Source organism: Heteronotia binoei, chromosome 8 (genome assembly GCF_032191835.1).
Source record: "Heteronotia binoei isolate CCM8104 ecotype False Entrance Well chromosome 8, APGP_CSIRO_Hbin_v1, whole genome shotgun sequence".
In the NCBI taxonomy this organism is placed as follows: Eukaryota; Metazoa; Chordata; class Lepidosauria; order Squamata; family Gekkonidae; genus Heteronotia; species Heteronotia binoei.
In genome coordinates this window covers 119026992-119054001 of record NC_083230.1, presented here as the reverse complement: position 1 = coordinate 119054001, position 27010 = coordinate 119026992, and the positions used below count along the sequence as shown (strand labels likewise).

The 27010-nt window shown below is 48.1% G+C and overlaps 1 protein-coding gene across 1 annotated transcript in view; it reads right to left on the bottom strand.

Moving 5' to 3' along the window:
* The window catches only part of SFMBT2 (Scm like with four mbt domains 2), a 96898-nt gene that overhangs the window by 50810 nt on the left and 19078 nt on the right, over positions 1 to 27010 (bottom strand). The window contains exons 4-6 of the mRNA XM_060245974.1: positions 25191 to 25279; positions 17687 to 17933; positions 7346 to 7443 (exon numbers count right to left, since the gene is read on the bottom strand). Coding sequence (XP_060101957.1) covers positions 7346 to 7443; positions 17687 to 17933; positions 25191 to 25279 — 434 coding nt within the window. The remainder of the gene's footprint in view (positions 1 to 7345; positions 7444 to 17686; positions 17934 to 25190; positions 25280 to 27010) is intronic.

The following is a 27010-nucleotide window of genomic DNA, read 5'->3' as shown; positions in this document are numbered from 1 at the left end:
AGAGTCATAGAAAGAGGTCTACCAAAGGCTTCTAGCCATTGTGACTGAGGAGAACCTCCACATTCAGAGGCGCTAATCCTCTGAAGTCCAGGGCTCCCTAAAACACAGGGTACAAGTACCTAAATGCTGTCAAACTGCCCACTAGACAAATTAAGGAAATGGCAGGTTCTCTAACAGACAACATATCTGCTACCTTATCTGACCGTAAGAACATGAGAGAAGCCATGTTGGATGAGGCCAGCGGCCCATCCAGTCCAACACTCTGTGTCACACAGTGGCCAAAAAGGCCAGGTGCCATCAGGAGGTCCACCAGCAGGACCCTAAGAACATAAAAAGTCATGGTGGATCAAGCCAGTCCAACATTCATCCAGTCCAACATTCTGTGTCATCCAGTCCAACATTCTGTGTCACACAGTGGCCAAAACCCAGGTGCCATCAGAAGGTCCATCAGCAGGGCCCTAAGAACATAAGAGAAGCCATGTTGGATTGGGCCAATGGCCCATCCAGTCCAACACTCTGTTTCACACAGTGGCCGAAACTCAGGTGCCATCGAGAGGTCCACCAGCAGGGCAATAACAACATAAGAGAAGCCATGCTGGATCCAGCCAATGGCCCATCCAGTCCAAAACAGTGGCCAAAACCCAGGTGTCATCAGGAGGTCCATCAGCAGGGCCATAAAAACATAAGAGAAGCCATGTTGGATCAGGCCAATGGCCCATCCATTCCAACGCTCTGTGTTACACAGTGACCCAAACCCAGCTGCTATCAGAAGGTCCACCAGTGGGGAAAGAAAATGTGCCCAGATCGACCACTCTAGGACTGTTTCTAGCAATACACACACACACACACATATTTATATATAAAAGAGTACAAACACAAATAACAATCAGTTGCACCAAGAGTATATTCTATTGATTCTAGCAATAGAAACAGTGATCTGGGACTGGAATGACAGGGCACAGAGTGGAATGACATTCCCTGGGAGCAGCAGCAGCATTTTGGGAATGGAATTCCACTCTTGGACCCTCAATCCAATCCCAGAATGCTTCTGCTACTACCAGAGACTGTCATTTCATTCTGAGGGCTGTCATTCTAGTCCCAGAGTAGTCTATCTGGGCCCAAATACCTTAATGGAAAAATCCATTCCACATTTTCCTTGCAACTTTCAGAAATAATTTTTATGTTTACATACAATAAAGCTGCATGCCCCTTTTCAGACAGGCTGCTATCTATGAAGGGCAAAATCAAAACAAGCAAAAGAACTCTCTCCCACCCCCCACCTTCTGAATTTAAAGCTGAGGCAGACCAAAAAAAAAAAATTCCTATGTAACACAAATTTCCTTTTCCTAGCTGCAAACCACAGTATTTTGTCCCTGATGTTTGTTTCTTTCGAACGTGGGTCTCCCAGATACTACTCCGAGACTCTTAACCACTACACCACTGCTCTCAATGCAGCGTGGAACACCAGCTGAACCCTGCTGAGTGCATAAGACCTATTGGCCAGTGCCAGAACCGTCACGGGGGATGATTGCAATGTTGGGAAGATTGGACTCCCATAATGCAGATCCTGGCTCTACAGGATCAATCCCTTAACCTCAGGAGAAACTCTGTCCATGCTTCCGGTCCCTGCTTTCTACAATCACGAGAGCAAGGAAAATCGGCAGCATTTTCAGAATTCTGGCCCACCTAAAGGATTCTATGCCTTAATCATCCTCCAAGATTAGGGCTGCCGTGCTCTTGGTGGCAACATCTCCTGCTATGACAGCTCATCTCCAGAAGATCAAGATCAGTTTCCCTGGAGAAAATGGCTGCTTTGGAGGATGGATTCTATGGCATTATAACCCACTGAAATCCCTCCCTTCCCTAAACTCCGCCCTCTTCAGGCTCCATCCCACAAACCTCCAGGTATTTCCCAACCCAGAACTGGCAACCCTATCCAAGACCATGGCTTTTTTGTAGCAGGAACTCCTGTGCGTATTAGGCCACACCCCCTGAAGTAGCCAATCCTCCAAGAGCTTACAGGGCTCTAAGTACAAGGCCTACTGTAAGCTCCAGAGAACTGGCTACATCAGGGAGGAGTGGCCTAATATGCAAAGGAGCTCCTGCTACAAAAAAAAAAAGCCCTGTCCAAGACACATTAGTGGACTCAACTAACATGAGTTGTTTCCAGGGCATTTTTTTTGTAAATTAGGCTCTGGGAAGACCTCACCTGGAGTTTAGTGTTCAGTTTTGAGCACCACATTTTAAGAAGGATGTAGACAAGCTGGAACAGGTCCAGAAGAGTATGACAAAGATGGAGAGGGGTCTGGAGACCAAGTCCTATGAAGACAGGTTGAAGGAGCTGGGGTGTTTAGCCTGGAGGTGGCTGAGAGGTGATAGGATCACCATCTTCAAGTACTTGAAGGGCTGTCATACAGAGGATGGTGTGGAATTGTTTTCTGTGGCCCCGGAAGACAGGACCAGAACCAATGGATTGAAATTAAATCAAGAGAGTTTCCAGCTCAACATTAGGAAGAACTTCCTGACCGTTAGAGCGGTTCCTCAGTGGAACAGGCTTCCTCAGGAGGTGGTGGGTTATCCTTCCTTGGAAGTTTTGAAGCAGAGGCTAGATGGCCCTCTGACAACGATGAAGATGCTGTGAATTTAGAGGGAGGTATTTGTGAGTTTCCTGTATTGTGCAGGGGGTTGGACTAGATGACCCTGGAGGTCCCTTCCAACCCTATGATTCTATGACAGGTTGGCCCAAATATGGGAAGGTGGTTCTTTAAATACCTTGTCCCCACAGCGGTTTACGGCTTTAGACACGACTATGATAGTTAATAAATCCACTACTCACTCTCCACAGGAGCCAAGCATGTTTTTGAAAGCAGTTAACAACAAATCCCCACTCCCTGGTACATTACAGGACACATGTTAAAAATATTCCAGGCTTGTTCTGCAATCCAACATCTTTTTTTTTTTTTTTATTAAACCTGCAGCGTTTTCCATGCTGACATATCCCTGCCGCAGAGAAACCAGAATTTACAAGCAAGACGACTCAACGGAGACGTTACTGCTCTGACAAAACGCTGCTGGCAGAAGACTAAAATTTTAGCACTGGGAAGTCAAGAGAAGCCCCCATGGAGATACTGCCCTGGTGGAGAACACGGGGGAGTATTTGCATCATGTAACTAATTTCCAAAGATGACTCTACTGTACAGATCAAAAAACCCACACCTATGTGATGCTAGGATACGGGATTAGGGGATCCAAGGAAACCGGGGAAACAAATGCTTATACCCATGTGGCTCTTTCACACATATTGACCTAATTCCCACTAGCCGTATGCCGTTCTCACTCTTCTCTTCCCTGCGGGGCTTCCGTTGGATTTCACAATATGCCCCGGGGCTCCAACTTGCTCCGCCTCTTTCATGCGGCAAACAAGATCCTCCAAAAACCAGTTTCCGTTTGCTGCACGAAAAAGGCAGAGCTAGCTGCAGCCCCGGGGCGGATAGTGTGAAATCCGAGGGAAGCCCTGCGGAGAAGAGGAGCGTGAGAGCGGCGTAAGGGTGGTGGGAAATCGGTTATTGTGTGGCTCTTGAAGCCTCTACCACCCCATCAGCTGGCTTGCAGAATGTATTTAAAGTCAAAGTTGCTTTCTTTCCACCTCTCCCTCCCCCCTCCCATGTATTTTTCTCCCTCCCTCCTATCTTGCGGTTCTCAAACATCTGACGTTTATTCTATGTGCCTCTTACATTAAGCAAGTTTGGCCACTTCTAGCTTGTGACCTGAAAATCTTGTGCTTCTCTAAAGTGCTGCTGGACTCAAATCTAATAATAATACACAATACATAATAGCTTTACTGTCTTTGAATCAGATAATAATTAATAATACACCATTGCTTTGCTATCTGCTTCAAAGCAGCTCATATCAATATACAAATAATAATGCAATCAGAAGAAGAAGAATTGCAGATTTATACCCCACCCTTCTCTCTGAATCAGAGAGAGGGGCTCACAATCTTCTTCACCTTCCTCTCCCACAACAGACACCCTGTGAGGTAGATGAAGATATTGGATTTATATCCCGCCCTGCACTCCAAAGAGTCTCAGAGCAGCTCACAATCTCCTTTACCTTCCCTCCCCCACAACAGACACCCTGTGAGGTAGATGAAGATATTCGATTTATATCCCACCCTCAACTCCGAAGAGTCTCAGAGTGGATCACAATCTCCTTTACCTCCCCCCCCCCAACAGACACCCTGTGAGGTAGATGAAGATATTGGATTTATATCCCGCCCTGCACTCCAAAGAGTCTCAGAGCGGCTCACAGTCTCCTTTACCTTCCCCCCCCCACAACAGACACCCTGTGAGGTAGATGATATTCGATTTATATCCCGCCCTCCACTCCGAAGAGTCTCAGAGTGGATCACAATCTCCTTTACCTCCCCCCCCCCACAACAGACACCCTGTGAGGTAGATGAAGATATTGGATTTATATCCTGCCTTCCACTCCAAAGAGTCTCAGAGCGGATCACAATCTCCTTTACCTCCCCCCCCCCCCCACAATAGACACCCTGTGAGGTAGATGATATTCGATTTATATCCCGCCCTCCACTCCGAAGAGTCTCAGAGCGGCTCACAATCTCCTTTACCTCCCCCCCCCACAACAGACACCCTGTTAGATAGATGAAGATATTCGATTTATATCCCACCCTCAACTCCGAAGAGTCTCAGAGTGGATCACAATCTCCTTTACCTCCCCCCCCCAACAGACACCCTGTGAGGTAGATGAAGATATTCGATTTATATCCTGCCCTCAACTCCGAAGAGTCTCAGAGTGGATCACAATCTCCTTTACCTCCCCCCCCCCAACAGACACCCTGTGAGGTAGATGAAGATATTGGATTTATATCTTGCCTTCCACTCCAAAGAGTCTCAGAGCGGATCACAATCTCCTTTACCTCCCCCCCCCCCACAATAGACACCCTGTGAGGTAGATGATATTCGATTTATATCCCGCCCTCCACTCCGAAGAGTCTCAGAGCGGCTCACAATCTCCTTTACCTCCCCCCCCCACAACAGACACCCTGTTAGATAGATGAAGATATTGAATTTATATCCCGCCCTCCACTCCGAAGAGTCTCAGAGCGGCTCACATTCTCCTTTATCTTCCTCCCCCACAACAGACAACCTGTGAGGTAGATGAAGATATTGGATTTATATCCCGCCCTCCACTCCAAAGAGTCTCAGAGCGGCTCACAATCTCCTTTACCCCCCCCCCCCACAACAGACACCCTGTAAGGTGGGTGGGGCTGGAGAGGGTTCTCACAGCAGCTGCCCTTTCAAAGACAACTCCTACCAGAGCTATGGCTGACCCAAGGCCATTCCAGCAGCTGCAAGTGGAGGAGTGGGGAATCAATCTCGGTTCTCCCAGATAAGAATCCACGCACTTAACCACTACACCAAACAGGCTCTCTCAGAAGACCAGTTCCACCATTCATGAAAAAAAAAATGAACCAAAACTTCCAACAGGGAATATACTGTGTCACTACAAGACAGTCGTCCGTTCATGCATCCAGCCCTCAAAAGCCCAGTACTGGTATAATTTATCACATTCCGAACACATCCCACACTGTAGACATGAAACACTTCCACCATGTAGTGAACAATTTTACAGTTAAGGAGAATACAACATGCTGAACAGATGAGCAACAGAAGAAACAGCAGACAACCACAATGGAGTTTTAAAGGAATGGTTATGTCATCAGTCAATGTTCTCTAACAGCCATTAAAAAACCAACAACTTTCAATTAAAAATGTCAAGCAGGAGGCGCTAAAAAGAATGACCGAAGAGAGGCACAATTTGTAAACCAGTGGCTATTGTTGGAACTTTCTGTCTGTGGCAAGTGATGCTCTGTATTCTTGGTGCTTGGAGAGGGGGATGGATGGAACTCATGATGGTGCCTGGTTTTTTTGGCCACTGTGTGACACAGAGGGTTGGACTGTTCCTCTCTAGACAAACCTGAAGATTGTCCTTACGCTCAGGGCCTCTTCTTCCCTGCTTTCCCCCTTTACCTGACTCTCAGCTGATTTCAACATTCTGTGTCTCCCTGAGCATGCTCAATCTTCATCAGGGTGGTGATCTTTATTCACAGTGGGGGTTACCTTTTAATGGTTACTTGACATAAGAATATCAGAAGAGCCCTGCTGGATCAGACCAGCGAAAGTCCATCTAGTCCAGCATCCTGTTTCACACAGTGGCCAACCAGAAAGGGAGAAAGGCCGAGGCCTTCGTAAGAACATCAAAGGTGTCCTACTGGTTCAGACCAATGGTCCATCTACTCCAACACCTTGTCACACAAAGTGGCCAACCAGTTCCTCTGGAGGACCAACAAGAGAAGAAGCTGAAGAAGAGGATATTGGATTTATATGCCGCCCTCCACTCTGAATCTCAGAGTGGCTCACAATCTCCTTTATCTTCCTTACCCACAACAGACACCCTGTGAGATGAGTGGGGCTGAGAGAGCTTTCACAACAGCTGCTGTTTCAAGGAGAATGCCTTGGGACAACACCTGCGATAGCTATGGCTGACCCAAAGCCATTCCAGCAGCTGCAAGTGGAGGTGTGGGGAATCAAACCCAGTTCTCCCAGATAAGAGAGCTCTGGCTGACCCGAGGCCATCCCAGAAGCTGCACGTGGAGGTGTGGGGAATCAAACCCGGGTCTCCCAGATAAGAGAGCTCTGGCTGACCCAAGGCCATTCCAGCAGTTGCAAGTGGAGGAGTGGGGAATCAAACCCAGTTCTCCCAGGTAAGAGAGCTCTGGCTGACCCAAGGCAATTCCAGCAGCTGCAAGTGGAGGAGTGGGGAATCAAACCCGGTTCTCCCAGATAAGAGAGCTCTGGCTGACCCAAGGCCATTCCAGCAGCTGCAAGTGGAGGTGTGGGGAATCAAACCCGGTTCTCCCAGATAAGAAAGCTCTGGCTGACCCAAGGCCATTCCAGCAGCTGCAAGTGGAGGTGTGGGGAATCAAACCCGGTTCTCCCAGATAAGAAAGCTCTGGCTGACCCAAGGCCATTCCAGCAGCTGCAAGTGGAGGTGTGGGGAATCAAACCCGGTTCTTCCAGATAAGAAAGCTCTGGCTGACCCAAGGCCATTCCAGCAGCTGCAAGTGGAGGTGTGGGGAATCAAACCCGGTTCTTCCAGATGAGAATCCACACACTTAACCACTACACCACTATTTCCGATCCGACACCCCTGAATTCTAGGGGAAACAAGCACAGCCTCGTTCTCCCAACCCAGGTAGATCAGAACTAGAAATTGATGCAGGAAGATCTCAGCTGAGGAAAGAGTAAGTAGATTTTACCTTAAACACCTCCATGGGGAGGGGAAACTTTGCGGCTTCCATAAGGCATTTTTCCAGAGCCGATTTCCAATGAGATACGGTCTTCAGAGAATAGATTTCTACAAGAAATGCCAAAAAGTGATGTGGATGTTTAGGCAACACGAAGGAGTTCTCTAACGAATTAAGGACATTTTCAATGTTTTTATAACGGCAAAAAAAAAGTCACATGACCAACGCGGTATTGCTAGCATCTTTCTGAAAAGGCTGCGCTCGTCAACATCTTTATAATACAATTCTGGTCATTTTCAAAGCACTCTGTGCTGAAATCATTTCGTAAATGCATCTTTTTTGAATCCTCCTACTAAACCTCTCCTTTCCCACCCAGGGCTTTTTTTTTTGCGCAGGAAAAACAGGTTGCTTACCTGTAACTTATGATCTTCGAGTGGTCATCTGTGCAGTCACACTGATGGGATTAAGGCGCCTGCGCCGATCACGATCGGTAACTTCAAAAGCTGCGGATTTCCGCGCCCCAGGCCCGGTGCGCATGCGCACAGCCCCCACTGCGCATGCTCACCGCGCCTGGAGCGGACATCCCGCCAGTTCCTTCTGACCGCTGCACAATCCACTGATGGACCGGCAGCAGAGGGGAAGGAGGGCGGGTAGTGTGACTGCACAGATGACCACTCGAAGATCATAAGTTACAGGTAAGCAACCTGTTTATCTTCTTCGTGGTCTCTGTGCATCACACTGATGGGAGACTAGCAAGCCAATGTCCTACCTGGAGGAGGGTGCTCCGGTTCATCAGTAAGACAGCGACTGCAGTACCGCCTGGCCCACCGAAGTGCCCTGATGCCATCTCAGGTCTAACGCATAATGTCTGACGAAGGTATGCGGTGAGGACCACGTGGCTGCTGCACAAATGTCACTCAGGGGCACCCCTTTCATGAAGGCTGCTGACGTGGCTATAGCCCTCGTGGAGTGCGCTTTAATGGGGCCAGGCAAAGGCCTCTTATTTATTAAGTAGCACAGTTTTATGGTTTCTGAGATCCATTTTGAGATCCTCTGAGCTGAAACTTTGCTCCCTTGAGACGCCGGGGCATAGGACAGAAAAAGTCTTGAGTCCCTACGGAAGGGCCTCATTCTGTGTAGGTAAAAGGATAATGCCCTTTTTACGTCTAGTGCATGGAGTCTGCGCTCCCCATCTGTCATGGGGTTCGGAAAATACACCGGCAGGTATATTTCCTTATTTAAGTGGAATGAGGATACCACTTTGGGGAGGAATCTGATATCTGGTCTCAACCAGACACCATCTGCGCTAAATCGTAAGTATGGGTTGTCACAGCGGAGAGCGGCCAGCTCGCCCACTCTTCTGGCTGACGTAATGGCTAGGAGAAAAGCTGTCTTCCACGTTAGCAACTGAAGGGGGCAGGACGCCATAGGTTCAAAAGGTTTCCCCGATAAGGCGTGTAGGACTCCAGGGAGGTCCCATGCAGGGGCTGGAATCTTTACCACAGGGTACAGCCTGGCAAGGCCACGAAGGAATTTCTTAGAGTCCGGGTGTGAGAACACCGAGTAGCCTTCAATGTTTACATGATTGGCTGATATGGCAGCCAAGTACACTCTAGCTGATGATACTGCTAGTCCCTTGTCGATTAGGGCGAGGATGAAGTCCAACACCATGGAGAGGCCCGCTGTGGTGGGGTCTGCTCCCTCCGACGAAGCGAAGTCCACAAACTTAGACCACTTGTAGTCATATGACCTACGAGTGGACAACTTCCTACAGTTCAGAATAACCTCTTGTGCCCTGGCCGATAACGGGGCAGTTACAGCCGCCACGCCGTCAATTTTAGGTGCGGTACATTGTGATGAGTCACCTTCCCCTGATGCGATACTAGTAGGTCTGCGGCTGGCGGGAACCGATGGTAGATCCCGTCGGATATGCTTAGGATTGGGGCAAACCAATGTTGTCTCGGCCACCACGGGGTGACTAGGATCCCTCGTGGCCTTTCTTTGTGAACTTTGTGGACCACCTTGGTTATGAGCGGGATGGGAGGGAACAGGTAGACGTGCTGGCCCTTCCATGGAAATATCAGGCCGTCTCCTAGCGACCTCGGGTCTGCTCCCCCCCTGCAGCAGAACTTCCTGCACTTTGAATTTTCGCGAGTCGCAAACACGTCTATTTCCGGTGTCCCCCACTGCTGAAAGACTGGTTGAAGGAATTTCCAGTTCATTTCCCATTCGTGGAGTATGGCACCTCCTCTGCTTAGAGAGTCCGCACAAGAGTTGAGAGTCCCCGGGAGATGTGCTGCAGTTAGGGTTGTTCGCGTCTCTCTGCATATCTCCCAAATGCGTAAGGCTAGCAGGCAAAGCTTCCGGGACACTGTGCCCCCCTGCCTGTTTATGTATGCTAGGGCCGTCGTGTTGTCTGTAAGGATTGCCACCGATCTGTTGGTGAGTAGTTTCCGGAATGAGATGATGGCGTGGTGGATTGCCAGCAACTCCAGAAAGTTTATGTGAAATTGTAGGTGGCATGGAGGCCATCTGTCCCCGACGCACATGCCATCCAGATGAGCTCCCCAGCCCCACAGGGATGCATCTGTGGTTATCGTCAGAGAAGGGGCCTTTCTGTGAAATGGGGCACCTTCCGTTAGATGTTGTCTCTGGTGCCACCACGTTAGAGAGAGTAGGACTGGTTCCGGAATGCGCATCCGGCGTGACGGGGGGTCCCTCAGGCAGTTGAATGCATTGATGAACCACAGTTGGAGCATCCGCATGTGGAACCTGGCAAACGTGATGACTGCAGTGGTTGCGGCCATCAGTCCCAGAAGGCGCTGTATCTGTCTCGCTCTCACCGTTGGGTTGTGGAAAAATTCTGACACAAGCGAGATGATGTCGTTTGCTCTGCTTGGTGGGAGAAACGCTTTGCATTTCCTTGTATCTAGGATCGCTCCTATGAATTGTGTCCTCTGGCATGGTTGGAGATGTGATTTTTTGTTGTTGACTTGTAAACCCAGTTCCTGTAGAAGGGCTAAGGTTATCTGGATGTGGTGCCGTAGACGGTCCTTGGAGTTTGCCACCAGGAGCCAATCGTCTATATAGGGAAATATCACTATCCCTTGCAGTCTCAGATGTGCTGCCACTACTGCCATGGTCTTCGTAAAGACCCTTGGGGCCGTCGAAAGTCCGAATGGCAATGCCCGGTATTGGAAATGGGATTTCCCGATGGTAAACCTGAGGAACTTCCGGTGGTCTGGGTGGATACTTATGTGGAAGTATGCGTCCTGCAGGTCTAATGTGGCCATCCAGTCTCCCTGGTTGAGCAAAGGCAGAATGTTTTGCAGAGAGGTCATCCTGAACCTGTGATGAGCGATGAAAATGTTGAGAGCTCTCAGGTCCATGATAGGCCGGAGGCCACCATCCCGCTTGGGGATTATAAAATATCGGGAGTAGAATCCCTGCTTTTCCTGACACTGTGGGACTGCCTCTATTGCATTCTTGTGCAGAAGGGCTTGTACTTCCTCTTTTAGTATTGGAGAGTGTGTGGTATAGACGACTGTAGGGACAGTGGGGTGTTGTTGAAACTCTATTTGGTAGCCTATCCGAATAATAGAGAGGACCCATTTGTCTGTAGTAATTTTGGCCCAAGCTGGGAAGAAGGGGTAGAGTCTTGTCTGGTTCCCAGGGGACGGGGATAGGGCAGAACATAGGGGGAGGCAGTCAAAGGCTCTGTTTGGGTTGCCGATTCCCCTTTTGGCGAGGGGTCTGCGTAGAAGTCGGTGAGTACTTCGTCTTTGCACCATACTGAGATTTGGAGAAAGAGCCCGAGCTTTTAGGTCTCCACTGCTGGTCCCCTTGCTGTTTTGAGAACGGTTTCTTGTTCCAAGTCTTTGACCAAGGGCGTTTGGACTGTGTTTTAGATGAAGTGGATACCCCTAGGTTTCTTGATGTTTTGATGCTTTTATCCAATTCTTGTAAAGCGGTGTCGGTGTTTGCACTGAACAACCCGCTGCCATCGAATGGTAAATCTTCTATATACGACTGGGTATCCGGTTGGAGGGCCATTGACCTTAGCCATGAATGCCTCCTGAGTGTCACAGCCGAGGAGATGGTTTTTGCCCCTATATCGCCGACGTGTTTTGCGGAACTGATTTGTTGTTTCGCTAGTAGGGTTCCCTCCTTTTGCAATTTCCTGACTGCTGTCTTTGCTTGTTCTGGGAGAGTAGGTAAAATAGAGGAGAGTTGGTCCCATAACGCATATTGGTATCGCCCCATGCATGCTGTGTAGTTCGCCATTTTCACGCCAAGTGAACCCGCCGTATAAAACCGCCTCCCCAGATTGTCCAACTTCTTACCCTCCCTGTCAGGGGGGGTCGAGTGGGTCTTCCTAGCTTTGGAAGAGGAGGCGACCACCACCGAGTTCGGCTTAGGGTGGTTAAATAGAAATTCAGCGGTCGATTCCTGAATTCTATACATGTGGTCAAGCCTGCGTGATGATATTGGTGTCGACGCAGGTTTGTCCCATGCGGATTTGGCCGTGTGTAGCATGACCGACGTTAGAGGGAGTGCTACTGCTGTGGAGGTATCCAGTTGCACCACATCGAACACATTGTCCGTTACTATCGGTTTGGGCTGAACTGTAGTCAGAGCCAGTGTCTGGGCCATGCGTTTAATAAGATCTCCGTAGGATTTGAGATCTTCAGATGGCGATATCGGTTGTTCTTCCCCGACTTTCTCCGAAGGTGAAGGTTCCTCCGGGGAGGAAGGGGTGCCCTGTTCTTCTGAAGCAGACTCCTCCCCTGATTTCGAGTCGTCTGGCGATTCTGAGTGCTCTGACCTAGGATGAGGTTCCGGGGTCGTAGTTGGTTCCGGGGTCACCTTTTCCTGTCCTCGAGGTCGAGGAGAGCTTTGCTTTGGGGCTTTTCGATGCTCGGGGGCTTCGCCAGTGCCGCCGATGATGTATGCCTCGGTGTATGATAGGAGGTTCTGGATCTCACTGACGCCTCAGATTGCTGGTCCCAGTCCAATTGTCTGGGGGGCATCCAGGGAAAAACTGAGGGCATCTGGTAAGAGCCGTATAAGTATTGCCATTGTCTCTGGTCCCAGGGTATCGGGGGTGGTGGTTTCCGAAGTGGTGAACTGTCCCTGGGCTTCGATCTCGGTGAGCGATCTACCGGTGATCTGGCCTTGGTCGACTCACGCGATCGGTGCCGACGTCTAGGGCTCCTGGAGCGGCTATGTGATCGGTCCCGACGTCTGCTACGGGAGCGATGGCGGGGGGTGAGAGGTCTCCGTGGGCTTCGCGACCGACCCCTAGGGGGAGTAGCCCGGTCATCTCCTTTAGGTTGCGGGGATGGGGTTCGAGGGCGGTGCTCATCCGCAGGACTCTGCTCCGTTCCCGAGCGTTGGGCGAGTTCGATGTCAGAGTCCGATGAAATCGCTATCTGCGTCGACATGGCTGAGAGCGTCGGTGAGCTGTGACGACGGCTAGGCGAGGCGAATAGCCTGAGTGGTGGAACCTTCCCCGTCGCCTGCACCGATGGCGATGTCGGGGCAGAAGAGGCAGAGTGTCCACTGGGTTTGGGTTTGTCTGCCTTCTTCTTCTTTGCTCCGGTGTGGGCGACCTTCTCCTCTCTAGGCCGTTTTGTGGGCGTAGAGGAGTCCGACTTCGGTGCCGAGCCCGCTTTCTTGCTGGGGCGATCGGCGTCGGTAAGGGCCCTGTCGGTACCGACCGACTCGGATGTCGACGGTTTTGGAGTGGTCGACATCTTCTTCGGCGAAAGTGCCCTCTCCATTAAAGTGGCGGCCAGCCGGGCTGCGCGATTTTTCCTGGTTTGCTTTGAAAATCTCGAGCAATGTATGCAAGAGTCAGGAATATGGGACTCCCCAAGGCAAAGTAGGCAGAGGGAGTGTCCGTCTGGAGGGGCTATCTTGCTGCCACACCTCGTGCACCTCCGGAAAAATCCCCAGCGCCTTTCCATCCGTGGCGGGAAGGGGTGAGGGGGGGGGGAGGGCGAGGAAAAATTGGGAACTGGAACGACGAATCCAATTTTGTTCCCTTCTTTGTATCGAAAATAATAAACTAAAATAAGAAAGAAAATAAGAAACTCTGGAAATCCACAATCTAAATATAGATAGGAAAAAATACCGACCGTAGCGAAAAGATCGACTGATCCGAGCGGCGGTCAGAAGAGAACTGGCGGGATGTCCGCTCCGGGCGCGGTGAGCATGCGCAGTGGGGGCTGTGCGCATGCGCACCGGGCCTGGGGCGCGGAAATCCGCAGCTTTTGAAGTTACCGATCGTGATTGGCGCAGGCGCCTTAATCCCATCAGTGTGATGCACAGAGACCACGAAGAAGATCACACAGAAACGCAGTTCCGGCTGGCTTGCCGTCGCGGTCTATTAAGAAAGTGAGCTCCTGCTGGCCTTTTTCCACAAAAAAAGCCCTGTGCAAAACAATGGTGATGTCGGGGTGTGTGGTGTAATATGCAAATATGTACTTTGGTCAATCCCCGGCCGTAAAGAGGCCAGGCTCACGACAACTAGAGGTAGGGCCTTTTCTGTAGCAGCCCCACACTGGTGGAATGAGCTCCTGCAGGAGGTCAGGGCCCTGCGAGAGCTCATACAGTTCCGCAGGGCCTGTAAGACGACGCTCTTCCACCAGGCATTTACGAGTTAGATCACTGGCTACTGAAGTCGCCGAAAAATATCTGGACCACCTCTTGCCATCGGCTCCATATAGAACATCTGGACCATTGAGATCTGCCTTACGGAAAATACCTAGCTGGAATTGCAAGACAACACACTTAACGTCACAGCACCTGAAATGTCCATTTTCTATGTTTTAAATTGTTTTTACTGTTTTATTGTTTGTTTATATTCATGCATCTGCATGACCCTGTGAGCTGCCCTGAGTCTGCCTCGGCGGGGAGGGCGGGACACAAATTGAAATAAATGTGTCCCTCCTGGGCTTTTCCTATGAAAAAAGCCCTGCGCGAAATAATTGTGAGGTCGGGGGTGTGGCCTAGTATGCAAATGAGTTCCGACTGGGCTTTCCCCACAGATAAGCCCTGTGTGAAATAATGGTGATGTCAGGGGGTGTGGCCTAATATGCAAATGAGTTCCTGTTGGGTTTTCACCACAGAAAAGTCCTGTGTGAAACAATGGTGATGTCAGGGGATGTGACCTAATATGCAAATGAGTTCCTGCTGGGCTTTTTCCACAGATAAGCCCTGTGTGAAATAATAGTGAGGTCGGGAATGTGGCCTAATATGCAAATAAGTTCCTGATGGACTTTCCCCACAGACAAGCCCTGTGCGAAATAATGGTGATGTCGGGGGTGTGGCCTAATATGTAAATGAGTTCCTGCTGGACTTTTCCCACAGACAAGCCTTGTGTGAAACAATGGTGATGTCAGGGGCTGTGGCCTAATATGCAAATAAGTTCCTGCTGGACTTTCCCCACAGACAAGCCCTGTGTGAAATAATGGTTATGTTGGGGGGGGGGGGAGGTGACCTAATATGCAAATGAGTTCCTGCTGGACTTTTCCCACAGACAAGCCATGTGTGAAATAATGTTGATGTCGGGGGTGTGGCCTAATATGCAAATGAGTTCCTACCGGGCTATTCTCACAGAAAAGCCCTGCGTGAAACAATGGTGACGTCAGGGGCTGTGGCCTAATATGCAAATGAGATTCTGCTGGGCTTTTCTCACAGACAAGCCCTATGTGAAATAATAATGATGTTGGGGGTGTGGTCTAATATGCAAATGAGTTCCTGCTGGACTTTCCCCACAGACAAGCCCTGCATGAAATAATAATGAGGTTGGGGTGTGGTCTAATATGCAAATGAGTTCCTGTTGGGCTTTTCCCATAAAAAAGCCCTGTGTGAAACAATGGTGATGTTAGGGGCTGTGGACTAATAAGCACATGAGTTCCTGCTGGGCTTTTGCCACAGACAAGCCCTGTGTGAACCAATGGTGATGTCAGGGGGTGTGGCCTAATATGCAAAAAAGTCCTGTGGAGAACAACTGTAATTCAGGCAGATTGCCAGGCCCACCTCAAGCATGGGATGGCAAACCTAAACAATCACCGGCATCATTTGCAAAGGCTGAGGGGACAGACCACAAAAGCTGGTCCCAAAAGCTACATTTGCAAAGCTAGGCATACACTTTCTCAGAGTATGCCCAATATACCAAACACACCTGTAATAGATGGTTCAACAGGCCAACAACAACAAAAACAAGAATCCAGTCTGACAGCAGAAAGGTTGGATGGAAGGACAGGTAAGTAGGACAAGTAGAAGGAGGGACGGTGGCTCAGTGGTAGAGCATCTGCTTGGGAAGCAGAAGGTCCCAGGTTCAATCCCCAGAATCTCCAACTAAAAAGGGTCCGGGCAAATAGGTGTGAAAATCCTCAGCTTGAGACCCTGGAGAGCCGCTGCCAGTCTGAGAAGACAATACTGACTTCGATGGACCCAGGGTCTGGTTCAGTAGAAGGCAGCTTCATATGTTCGTATGTTCAAGAAAAAGAACCGCCACCACCACCAGGTTTGGGCCAATTCTGCTATTCTGCCAAGGACAGAATGATAAGACGTATGCGTTGAACCTACGTAGAAAAACTTCACACTGTGGCTCCGTGAAAGGAACTGTGTGCAAGAGAGCGAGCAGACGAAGGCTGGGAAACTGCCACAAAGGCCTAGGTTTGGCAAGTTCTCATCCTCTCCTGCGATCCTTTCTTGTGGAATTACTGTCTTTTTCTACTGGTCTGGAATTTCCAGGGACCGCCAGAAGAACATCGGAAATGTCTTTTCCCTTCATTATGTGCAGGGCATCGTTTAAAAACTTTTCAGTTGAAAGAGACCGTCTACTTCAGTATACCATAGGACTAAAAAAAAAAAAAAGGTAAAGGTAGTCCCCTGTGAATGCACCAGTCGTTTCCGACTCAGGGGTGACGTCGCTTTCACAATGTTTTCACAGCAGACTTTTTACGGGGTGGTTTGCCCTTGCCTTCCCCAGTCCTCTACGCTTTCCCCCTAGCAAGCTGGGGACTCATTTGACCGACCTCGGAAGGATGGAAGGCTGAGTCAACCTCGAGCCGGCTACCTGAACCCAGCTTCTGCTGGGATCGAACTCAGGTTGTGAGCAGAGCTTAGGACTGCAGCTTCATTTATTTATTTATTTCATTTATATCCCACCCTCCCCACCGAAGGCAGGCTCAGGGTGGCTCACAGATTAAGGGTCACACCGAAGAAATCAACTCTGCACCACGGGGCTCTTATTACTCCTTTTGCCACAGGACTACGGAAGCTATTTGTCACAGACTTTTTAAAAGCTGTACTTGGTGTATGTCTTATGGCGTGAGAAGGTATTCCTATAAATCAAATTAAGACAACTTGTTTATCATTTAAAGTATTGTCTATTTCGGTGATTTTTTGCCCCCTGGAGAAAATAGCCACTTGGAAGGGTGGACTCTATGGCACTGTATTATGCTGAGACCCCTTCCCCCCCCCCCCAAACCCCGGCATCTCCTGGCTCCACCCCCAACATCTCCAGGTATTTTCCAACCCAGACATGGCAACCTTAGTCTCATAAACAAGGAAAGGAAAGGTCTCCTGTGCAAGCACCAGTCGTTTCCGACTCTGGGGTGACGTTGCTTTCACAACATTTTCACAGCAGACTTTTTACGGAGTGGTTCGCCCTTGCCTTCCCCAGTCATCTACACTTTCCCCCCAGCAAGCTGGGTGCTCATTTGACCGACCTCAGAAGGATGGAAGGCTGAGTCAACCTCGAGCCCGGCTACCTGAAAACTCTGCTTCTGCCGGGGATCGAACTCGGGTCATGAGCAGAGCTTTATGAGAGCCCCGTGGTGCAGAGCGTTAAAGCTGCAGTACTGCAATCTGAACTCTCTGCTCACGACCTGAGTTCAATCCCAGCGGGAGCTGGTTTCAGGTAGCCAGCTCCAGGTCGACTCAGCCTTCCATACTTCCGAGGTCGGTAAAATGAGGACCCAGCTTGCTGGGGGGAAAGTGTAGATGACTGGGGAAGGCAAGGGCAAAGCACCCCGTAAAAAGTCTGCCGTGAAAACGCTGTGAAAGCAACGTCACCCCAGAGTCGGAAACGACCGGTGCTTACACAGGGGACCTTTCCTTCTCCTTTCCTTATTTTGGTGATTTTTCCCCTGGAGAAAATGGCTGCTTGGGAGGGTGGAATCTATGCTGAAGTCCCTCCCCCCCCAAACCCCACCCTCTTCTGGATCCACCCCCAACATCTCCAGGTATTTTCCAACTCAGACGTGGCAACCTTAGTCTCGTAAACAAACATCCTAGAAAAAAAAGAGAGAGACTTCTGGAAGTTCCTCTCCTTACCTGCAGGGGGAGCCAGTCTGTATGCGTTCTCTTGACACCAACCAACGGGTCGCAGTCTGTAATCCAAGTAAAACAACCACTGGTCATAGGATTCAGTCTCCTCCACTCCCACATAGCGAAGACGTAATCTTCCTCCAACATTCTCAAGAACGCTAACTATCCAGTATTGAAAGGGATTCTGGGAATCCTGCAGCTCTATTAAGGAATCAACTGTAATGAGGTCTACAGGATTTTTCCCTCGCAGAGGCTGTTTGAATAGAAGCAAAACTCCTTATTTTAAACTTTTATTCCAAGTCTTCGCACGGCAATAGAGACAGCAGCAGATTTTTGTGTTTCTTTTTTAAAAAAAAATTGTCGATTTCTTCGGCTTTCCTCATCCCATCTAGAGCGGCCGTCTCGCCTTCCTCCTGATTTTAACCCAGACATGCATTCAAGGCACAGAAAGCAAAAGGAAAATAAACACAGGGAGATAAACAGCGGTGCTGAATTTCTGAACAATAAATTCGTTTTGTAAAATGAAAAAAAGCGTAAGGCTGGAAATCGGGGGGACTTCGACAGGGCGAAATTCTCCAGTAGACACACAAATTCAGATACTGCAATTAATTTCCAGGACTTATTTTAAGGTTAACAGCAGTATTTTGCGGTGCAAGATGGAGCACATTTTTTTGTGGCCAAGTTTGGAGTTCTAGCACAAGAATGACCACCCTTGAGACAGAACGTGTAGCGTGACCAAATTTGTCAAACCATGGGTTTTCACCAGTGGATCAATGTCAACTGTAATGCAAACTTATCCTTTTTAGTTCTGTTAAAGACAGAAATTCCATTAGTGCTCTCAGACCTCTAAAGCAGGGGTGTCAAACATGCGGCCTGGGGGCTGGATCAGGCCCCCCGAGCAACTGGCTATCGTCTGCTTCCTTCTCCCTCTCTCTTGCTTCCTTCTGCATAACAGCTTGCTTTGCAAGGCTTGCTCAATTGCACAGGGGCTACAGAGCAAAAACTCTGTTTCCTCCATTGGCTGAGGCTCCTCCCTTGGGGAGGAAGGGGGGAGAGGGAGAGCTTCTTTTTCCAGGCTCTCTCAATCACACAGTGCAGTAACTCAGTACAAATGCAGGCTGCTCTTAACAAATAGATATCAAGCCACTCCAAAAGTGTGGCTCAGCCAACTGTATTCTTCTCTGGCCACTTCAGACTTGACCACCTTAAGGAAGCAGAGCAATCTCAATCACACAGTAGAGCTACTGAGCCAAGCCTCTCTACCTTCTATTGGCTGAGAATCCTTCCTCCCCTGTCCCCTAGTCTATACGTACTTGTATTTACTGTGGATTTTATGAGTGCAGCCATGGCCTACAGCAGTGGTCCCCAACCTTTTTGACACCAGAGACTGGTTTTGTGGAAGATAATTTTTCCATGGACCGGGACGGGGCGGGGTGGTGGTTTCAGAATGATACAATTGTGCACTTTATTTTGGTGTGGTGGTTAAGTGAGCGGACTCTTATCTGGGAGAACCGGATTTGATTCCTCACTCCTCCACTAGCAGCTGCTGGGATGGCCTTTGGTCAGCCATAGCTCTCATAGGAGTTGTCCTTGAAAGGGCAGCTTCTGGGAAAGCTCTCTCAACTTCACCCACCTCACAGGGTGTCTGTTGGAAGGGAGGAAAATAAAGGAGATTGTGAGCCACTCTGAGATTTGGAGTAGAGGGCAGGACAGAAATCCAAAGTCATTGTCGTCTTATTATTATTACTATATTGTAAACCCCAGGAAGATTATTGTAATATATAATGAAACAATTATACAACTCATGGCTCGGTTGCTAACAGGCCACGGACCGGTAAGGGTCCATGGACTGCGGGATGGGGACCCCTGGACTACAGAACATTGCTGGAACTGAGATTTAAATTTGTGTAAATTTGTGTAACCAGAATGTCATTGAAGAAATAAACCGGAGGGTGAGAACTTTCCAAGTTGTAACTTCAAATCAATTCATTTCCAAGAGAGAAGAACCATCATGATACTGTGGAAGACAATTTTGTCACGGACTTACGTATTTGAACTTGAAGCAATATATATTCGGGTTTGTATGTGTTCAGTGGAATATATATTATTAAATGGTTTATGAATTAGATTTGACAGGTTTGTAAATATTCCTAGAAAATACGGTCAAAGGGATATGTTTGATGTCTGCTGGTTACTCTCTTTTTCCATGACTCTCTAATTGTTGTATAGATTCAGCGTAAGGCAATTTTGTATGTTCATGTCTTACAACAGGGCTTTGCGCCAAATATTAGTTTTTGGAGCAAAAGAAGTGCTCCAGTCTGGGCAGCCTGATGACTAAATCAATAAGCAGTGATTATAATTTTTTTCTTTACAAAAAAGAAAAATTAACGTTATGTCTGACAGCTGGCAGGGAAGCGGGCCGTCCCTCATTCTTGCTTATTGATTAAACACTATGGGCCATTAGCAACTAAGCTACAAGAGGCCGAGAGTGATAAATAAGAGGAGGGGGAGTTAAGTCATGGGCAGAAGGGCAAGGACTTAAAATGCGAGCAATCCGGCGCGTGTAAATCAAAGCTATTTCATTGCACTGGATCAAGGGTTGCCAAGTCCACCGCAGCCTCCGGCGGGGGGGACTGTTTTCACGGGCATGGCATGATGATGTCACTTGCGAGTGACATCATCGCACCGGCGACATCGCGCACCGGCCGCTCTAGGAGCTTCTGGGAAAACTCTACGGTTTTGGCTTCCGGGTTATGTTGGCATCCAGATCGGAAGCACCTCGCCAAGTGCTCCCCGGCAGCTCTTCTGAACTGCGTGAACTGAGGGGCCCCTTTAAGGGGGGCTCTACCGGAGACCCGGTAAGGATCTCTGGCACCAAGCGGCGCGAGGGTGGCACAGGATTTTGACGTGTGCAGAATTCATAGCACCTTCTTTGCCTCCGGCTTCATCGCGCAGTCGCCATTTTCGCAATGGCACTAGAAGTGAACCGCTCGATAGTCCAAGAGCAATGAAGATTAAATAGTGATATTCTACGCTGAATGAAACATCTACTAGTAAGTCACTGAAGTAGCTCTCTTTTTGCAAGAAAGAAAACTCGGGGAAAAAAGTTAAGAAAAGGAGGGGAGGAGTGACATCATTAGTCCCCCTCAACCCCTCCCCCCTTCTCAGTGTTAAAAGACTTAAAAATCGAAAACGGGGCTTGAGATTGAAGAAAAATAAAAATCCTTTTTGGTGACTGGAGGAAAAAATAAAGTGAAACATTGGATTTTGATTGGAGAATATAAAGTGGACTGATTTAAAGACTTAAAGTGAAATAAAAGTGAAAAGTGGAAATATTGTAAAAGAGAAGAAACTGGCAGAAGGTTCTTAGAGTGATACAAACTTTTACAGCTCCCTTTCTTTATTGAATGGGCATGAAGGGGTCGAAGAGAGAATCAGATTGGGATATAAATGTGGCTCTAGAAATTCTTCAGAACAATTTCATAGAATCATAGAGTTGGAAGGGACCTCTAGGGTCATCTAGTCCAACCCTCTGCACAATGCAGGAAACTTACAAACACTTCCCCCTAAATTCACAGCATCTTCATTGCTGTCAGATGGCCATCTAGCCTCTGTTTAAAAACCTCCAAGGAAGGAGAGCCCACCACCTCCCGAGGAATCGCTCTAACGGTCAGGAAGTTCTTCCTAATGTTGAGCCGGAAACTCTCTTGATTAAATTTCAACCCATTGGTTCTGGTCCTACCTTCCGGGGCCACAGAAAACAATTCCACACCATCCTCTGTATGACGGCCCTTCAAGGACTTGAAGATGGTGATCATATCACCTCTCAGCCGCCTCCTCTCCAGGCTAAACATCCCCAGCTCCTTCAACCTTTCCTCATAGGACTTGGTCTCCAGACCCCTCACCATCTTTGTCACCCTCCTCTAGACCTGTTCCAGCTTGTCTATATCCTTCTTAAAATGTGGGGAATAAATGGAATGCAAGCTTTGCAAAAGTCTTTGCATGAATGCCTCAATCTGATACGTGACCCGTCAGCTAGTGATTCTACTGACAGTATAAATGAGCCACAAGATGTAACAAACCAGATTATATCAGAAGACCAGAAGATAGAGATTACGGGGAGAAAAGAAGAAGCCCAGCAATATGAGAACTATTTTAAAAATGGAGTCGATGGTGAAGGAGAAAGAAGGAGGTGAAGGAGAAAGAACACCTTATCAGAGAGGAGGAGGAGCCTCCCTCAAAGATCCCAAAAGAGAAAAAAAAAACCACAACAGCCCGGGAAATCTTAACAGACGTATATTATTAGGACTGACTAAAAATTGGAAGACCTTTAAAAAAAGAGAAAGAGACGAATAAATTTCGAATTTTCAAAAATGGAGAAGAAATTAATATAGCCTTAGACTTTGTGAAAAATGGATTATTAGAGATGCAGTTAAAAAATTGTAAGCTTCGATTAAAATTGGACAGTTTGGAGAAAGAAATAAAAGACTGTGGCATTGGGAGAGATTTATTTAGATTATTTGGCTGGCGGAGAAAATATATAAAAGGGTGCTTGAAAATAAGAAAGGAATGAATAACAAAGATATTGTTGGGGTGAAATTGCTGGAATGGTAGAAAGGAAGAATTTGAAATTCTTAGAGGTATTATTGGGAAGAGGCTCAGATTAAAATTGTAGGGTCAAGAAATAAATGTTGGAATGAAATCTTGGTGATAAGAGGTACAAAAATTAAATATGGAGGAAGTTTAAATTTATTGGAAGTATGTAATAGATTTATTGGGGGGGGCATTATATTTTTGAAATATCCCTGGGATGATTGTTGAATATGCATTGCTTGGTGAAGATATTTAGTAAATAGTTTAAAGTGAGAAATATATTGAATCAATAAGATTAAGATAAGAATATGATTTATTAGAAAAAAAAGAAGTAATATTTTCTTGGTGAATTATTTTTATGGACCAATATGCCAAGATTTTATAATAAAATCTTTAACAGAAGAAAAACATATATTGATTGTAAATATATCTGAGGTCCAGAAGAAATAGTAGAACTTGAGATATAGATGTTTTACTAAATATTGAAAATGTATGCAAAATTAATAATGATATGTTTAAGACTTACTGGTGAAGATTTTAAAAGAAAAGATACTTATATGTAGAACTTATAATGCTCTTGTCCTATCATGTATCCCACAACCTTTTCCCTTACTGTGTGTAGTATGTAGAAAAAAATTAATAAATCTTGTTATTTTAAACAAAAAGGAAAACTCTATGGTTTTCCACAGACGCTCTAGCAACTTGGGAGAGAAAACTCTATGGTACCATAGAGTTTTCCCTCCCAAATTGCTAGAGCATCCGGGGAAACTATGGTCCTAGAGCGGCCTGCACGCAACGTTGCTGGCATGATGTCACTGCGAGTGATGTCATCACGCCAGCAATGTAGGGGGAGGATTCCCCCCCCCCCCCCGATCTACTGATAGCCTTAACTGGATCATTCAATAAAATACATTCTCATTTCATCGAAGTGACAGTTTGGAGGGCCCCGTGCCTCTCGAACATCCCAAGGCCTTTGCACTCACTGGCCACAGCTCCAGGAAGCAGTGCAAGTTTATATCTTGTTCACTGCTTGGGTACAACATGGTGCCTGTGCGTGCCACGGCACCCATCAATTAACTTTCCTTGTGCTGTGTGGGTTTTCTGAAAGTGGGCAGGGCCAGGCGGGGCTTTTCCCCAGCAAGTCACCTGATCAGCCACTAGCGATCTGATTGGGTGAGTGGATTTGTAAAAACATTGCTTTGGCAGCAATGGTCACAACAGAACAAGGATCTTTGTTGTGTGACTGAAGACAAGCTGCAGCAGCAGTTCTGGGACTCGCTCTGCCTCTCATGGCGGCCATTTTGTGCTTGACTCTACTCCCTGCGGTAGCCATTTTGTGGCTGCTCTCACTACACCATGCCAGATTCCCAAAGGTGCCCACAGGGCAAAAAGGCCATTTCAAATGTTTTTTGACTTTTGTCATGACTGTGAAAGAGAGAGAAAAGGAGATATTTATTTGGCTTTGTGAAAGAGCCAAAGTCCATTAAGTCCTTTGTACACTCCATTAACTTCTTTCCACAGTCTAATCAGTAATAGGTGAATTATCCGCTTTGCAAATGCTCTAAATACCCACCGGCATTTGCCTTGCTAGCTAAAGTGTAATTCACAAATCACAAGTTACTCATTCGCTGAGGGTGACGGGGATGGTTTTCCCATCTCCAGAGAAGGCGGAGAAAGAAAATGGTTGACCTCTCCCAGAATTCCCCACTCCGAACAACTATTCCAAATGCTGGTGGGAAGGACCCCTCCCCACATGGGCTGATCTCCTGGTGATGACCCCCCAGTTCCCACCAGGACAAAAAACAGAGGAGGGAAACGGTGTGTGTGTATGGGGCTTGGGTGACTCTCTAGAATTCACCCCCATTTCTATGGTTTAACCACAGAGTTTGAGGTGAATCCGAGAGCGTCACCCAGATGTCACATGGCAGCGCCTATCCCAGACCCCGCCCCTCAATTCCTCCCAGCGGGTGGCCAACTGTGGTTGGTAACCCAAGAACCTCTTCCCAAGTAACCCCCCAGAGAAGAATCTGCATCCATGCTTTCAAGAGGTCATCAAGAGAGCCAAACCTGCGCCACAGATCTGTGTCTCTGTTCCCACTACTGTAGAATATCACTTCTTAGCAGGGGTGGAATTCTAGCAGGAGCTCCTTTGCATATTAGGCCACACCCCCATAATGTAGCCAATCCTCCAAGAGCTTACAAGGTTCTTTTTTGTAAGCTCTTGGAGGATTGGCTACGTCAGGGGGTTGTGGCCTAATATGCAAAGGAGCTCCTAGTAGAATTCCACCCCTGCTTCTTCGGAATCTGTCGTCATGGAGAAAGATTGAAATCCGTAGTCATGTTAGCCCATCTGTAGCAGTAGAAAAGAGTAGGAGTCCAGTATCACCTTAAAGCCTATCCAAATTTGCGGAAGGGCAGGAGCTTTTATGACTCACAGAAATCTGAGGAAGCTGAGCAGTGATTCACAAAAGCTGGTACCCAGCCATCCATTTGGTTAGTCTTTAAGAAGAAGACGACTACAGATTTATACCCCGCGCTTCTCTGAGCCTTCTGAGAGGGCTCTGACAGAAACTGCCCTTTCAAGGACAACGTCTGCCAGAGCTCTGGCCGACCCAAGGCCATTCCAGCAGCTGCAAGTGGTGGAGTGGGGAATCAAACCCGGCTCTCCCAGATAAGAGTCCACACATGTAACCACTACACCAAACTGGCTCTACTAGGCACTACTAGACCCTTTCTCTTTTCTACTTTTGACACACAAACATTTCTCTATTTTTATAGGATGCTACGCAAAAGATCCCAGGGCCTTTCCCCTTCAGGTTAGGGGGTGGGAAAGCCAACCCCAGAGTCTTAATTTTCACACCAAAAATATCGCCGAAACCAAAACAAAACATGGGGAAGAAATTAACGGGATACATACGCCTTCCAGTAAATTCGCAGGCGCCGTTCGTGAGCCTGTCAAGTCACGTATGAGAAAGTCCGTCCAGTCTGCGTACTTTTCTTTAATGGCTGAAACGAGACAAAGGGGCAATTGGCTGAGGACCACAATCCCGATTGGCTGAGCGGTGATATCCAGGGACAGAGCATGCACGATACCTTTCAAATTTCTATAAGACTGTTCTTAATTTAAAAAATGTATTTACACCCCACCATTCTCCCCCGGGGGGACGAAGAGCAGTTGACATCACTCCCCTTCCCTACATCCACACAACAACCCTGGTAGGTAGGTTAGGCAGACCGTACGACTGGCCCAAGGTTCCTCAGTGAGCTTCCTTGGCAGAACAGGGATTCGAAGAAGGGTCTCCCACCATGCTAGTCCAATGCTAACCACTACGCAACACCGGCTCTTTTTCATTTCCAGAGAGCATTTCTGCAATCTCTCCACATCACAATGCCATTCTACTTAGGTATTTTCGCCCCCGGCAGTTCTGAGCTCCGAGCAGTTGCGCTAAGGGAGAAATTTCAGCAACCCCCCAAACTACAATTCCCAGAATTCATGGGAAGCAAAGCAAGAGCCATCAGAACATAAGAGAGAAGCCATGTTGGATTAGGTCAACGGCCCATGCAGTCCAACACTCTGTGTCACACAGTGGCCAAAACCCAGGTGCCATCAGGAGGTCCACCAGCAGGGCCATCAGAACATAAGAGAAGCCATGTTGGATCAGGCCAATGGCTCATCCAGTCCAACACTGTGTCACACAGTGGCCAAAACCCAGGTGCCATCAGGAGGCCCACCAGCAGGGCCATAAGAACATAAGAGAGAAGCCATGATGGATCAGGCCAACAGGCCATCCAGTCCAACACTCTGTGTCACACAGTGGCCAGAACCCAGGGGCCATCAGGAGGTCCACCAGCGGGGTCAGAAGTCCAGAAGCCCTCCTACTGTTGCCTTCCCCGAAGCACCAAGAATGCAGAGCATCACTGCCCCAGATATAAGAACAAAACAGAAACCATGTTGGATCAGGCCAAAGGCCCATCCAGTCCAACACCCTGAGTCACACAGTACCCAGAACCCAGGTGCCATCAGGAGGCCCCCCAGCACTGTCAGAAGTCTGGAAGCTCTCCTACTGTTGCCCCCCCAAGCACCAAGAATACAGACCATCACTGCCCCAGACAGAGGGTTCCATCTATACCTTGTGCCTAGTTTCCATGACGGGCAATATGACGTAGCCAATTACTTAGTGGCTAAAATTTTTTAAAACCTTTGCGTGGGGATAGGGAAGAGATATTTATTTACTTCAGCTGTACCTTGCCTTTCTCCCAATAGGAACCCAAGTCAGCTTACGCTGTTCTCTTCTCCTCCATTTTATCCTAACAACAACCCTGTGAGGTAGTTTAGACTGAAAGAATACGGCTAGCCCAAGGTCACCCAACAAGCGTGCACACCATGAGGGGGAATCTGAGCCTAGGTGCTCCAGATACTAGACCAGGGGTGTCAAACATGCAGTTCGGGGGCCTAATCAGACCCCCAGAGGGCTCCTATCAGGCCCCCAAGCGACTGGCTGCCATCCGCTTCCTTCTCCCTCTCTCTCGCTTTCTTCTGCATCACAGCTTGCTTTGCGAGCCTTGCTCAACTGCACAGGAGCTACAGAGCAAAACCTCTATTTTCTCCATTGGCTGAGGCTCCTCCCTTGGGGAAGGGGGGGGGAGGAATACCTTGCTTTGACAGGCTCTCTCAATTGAAGTTTTTTTTAAAGTGTGATTTTGTGTTTGTCTGTGTTCTTTATAAAATTTATATCT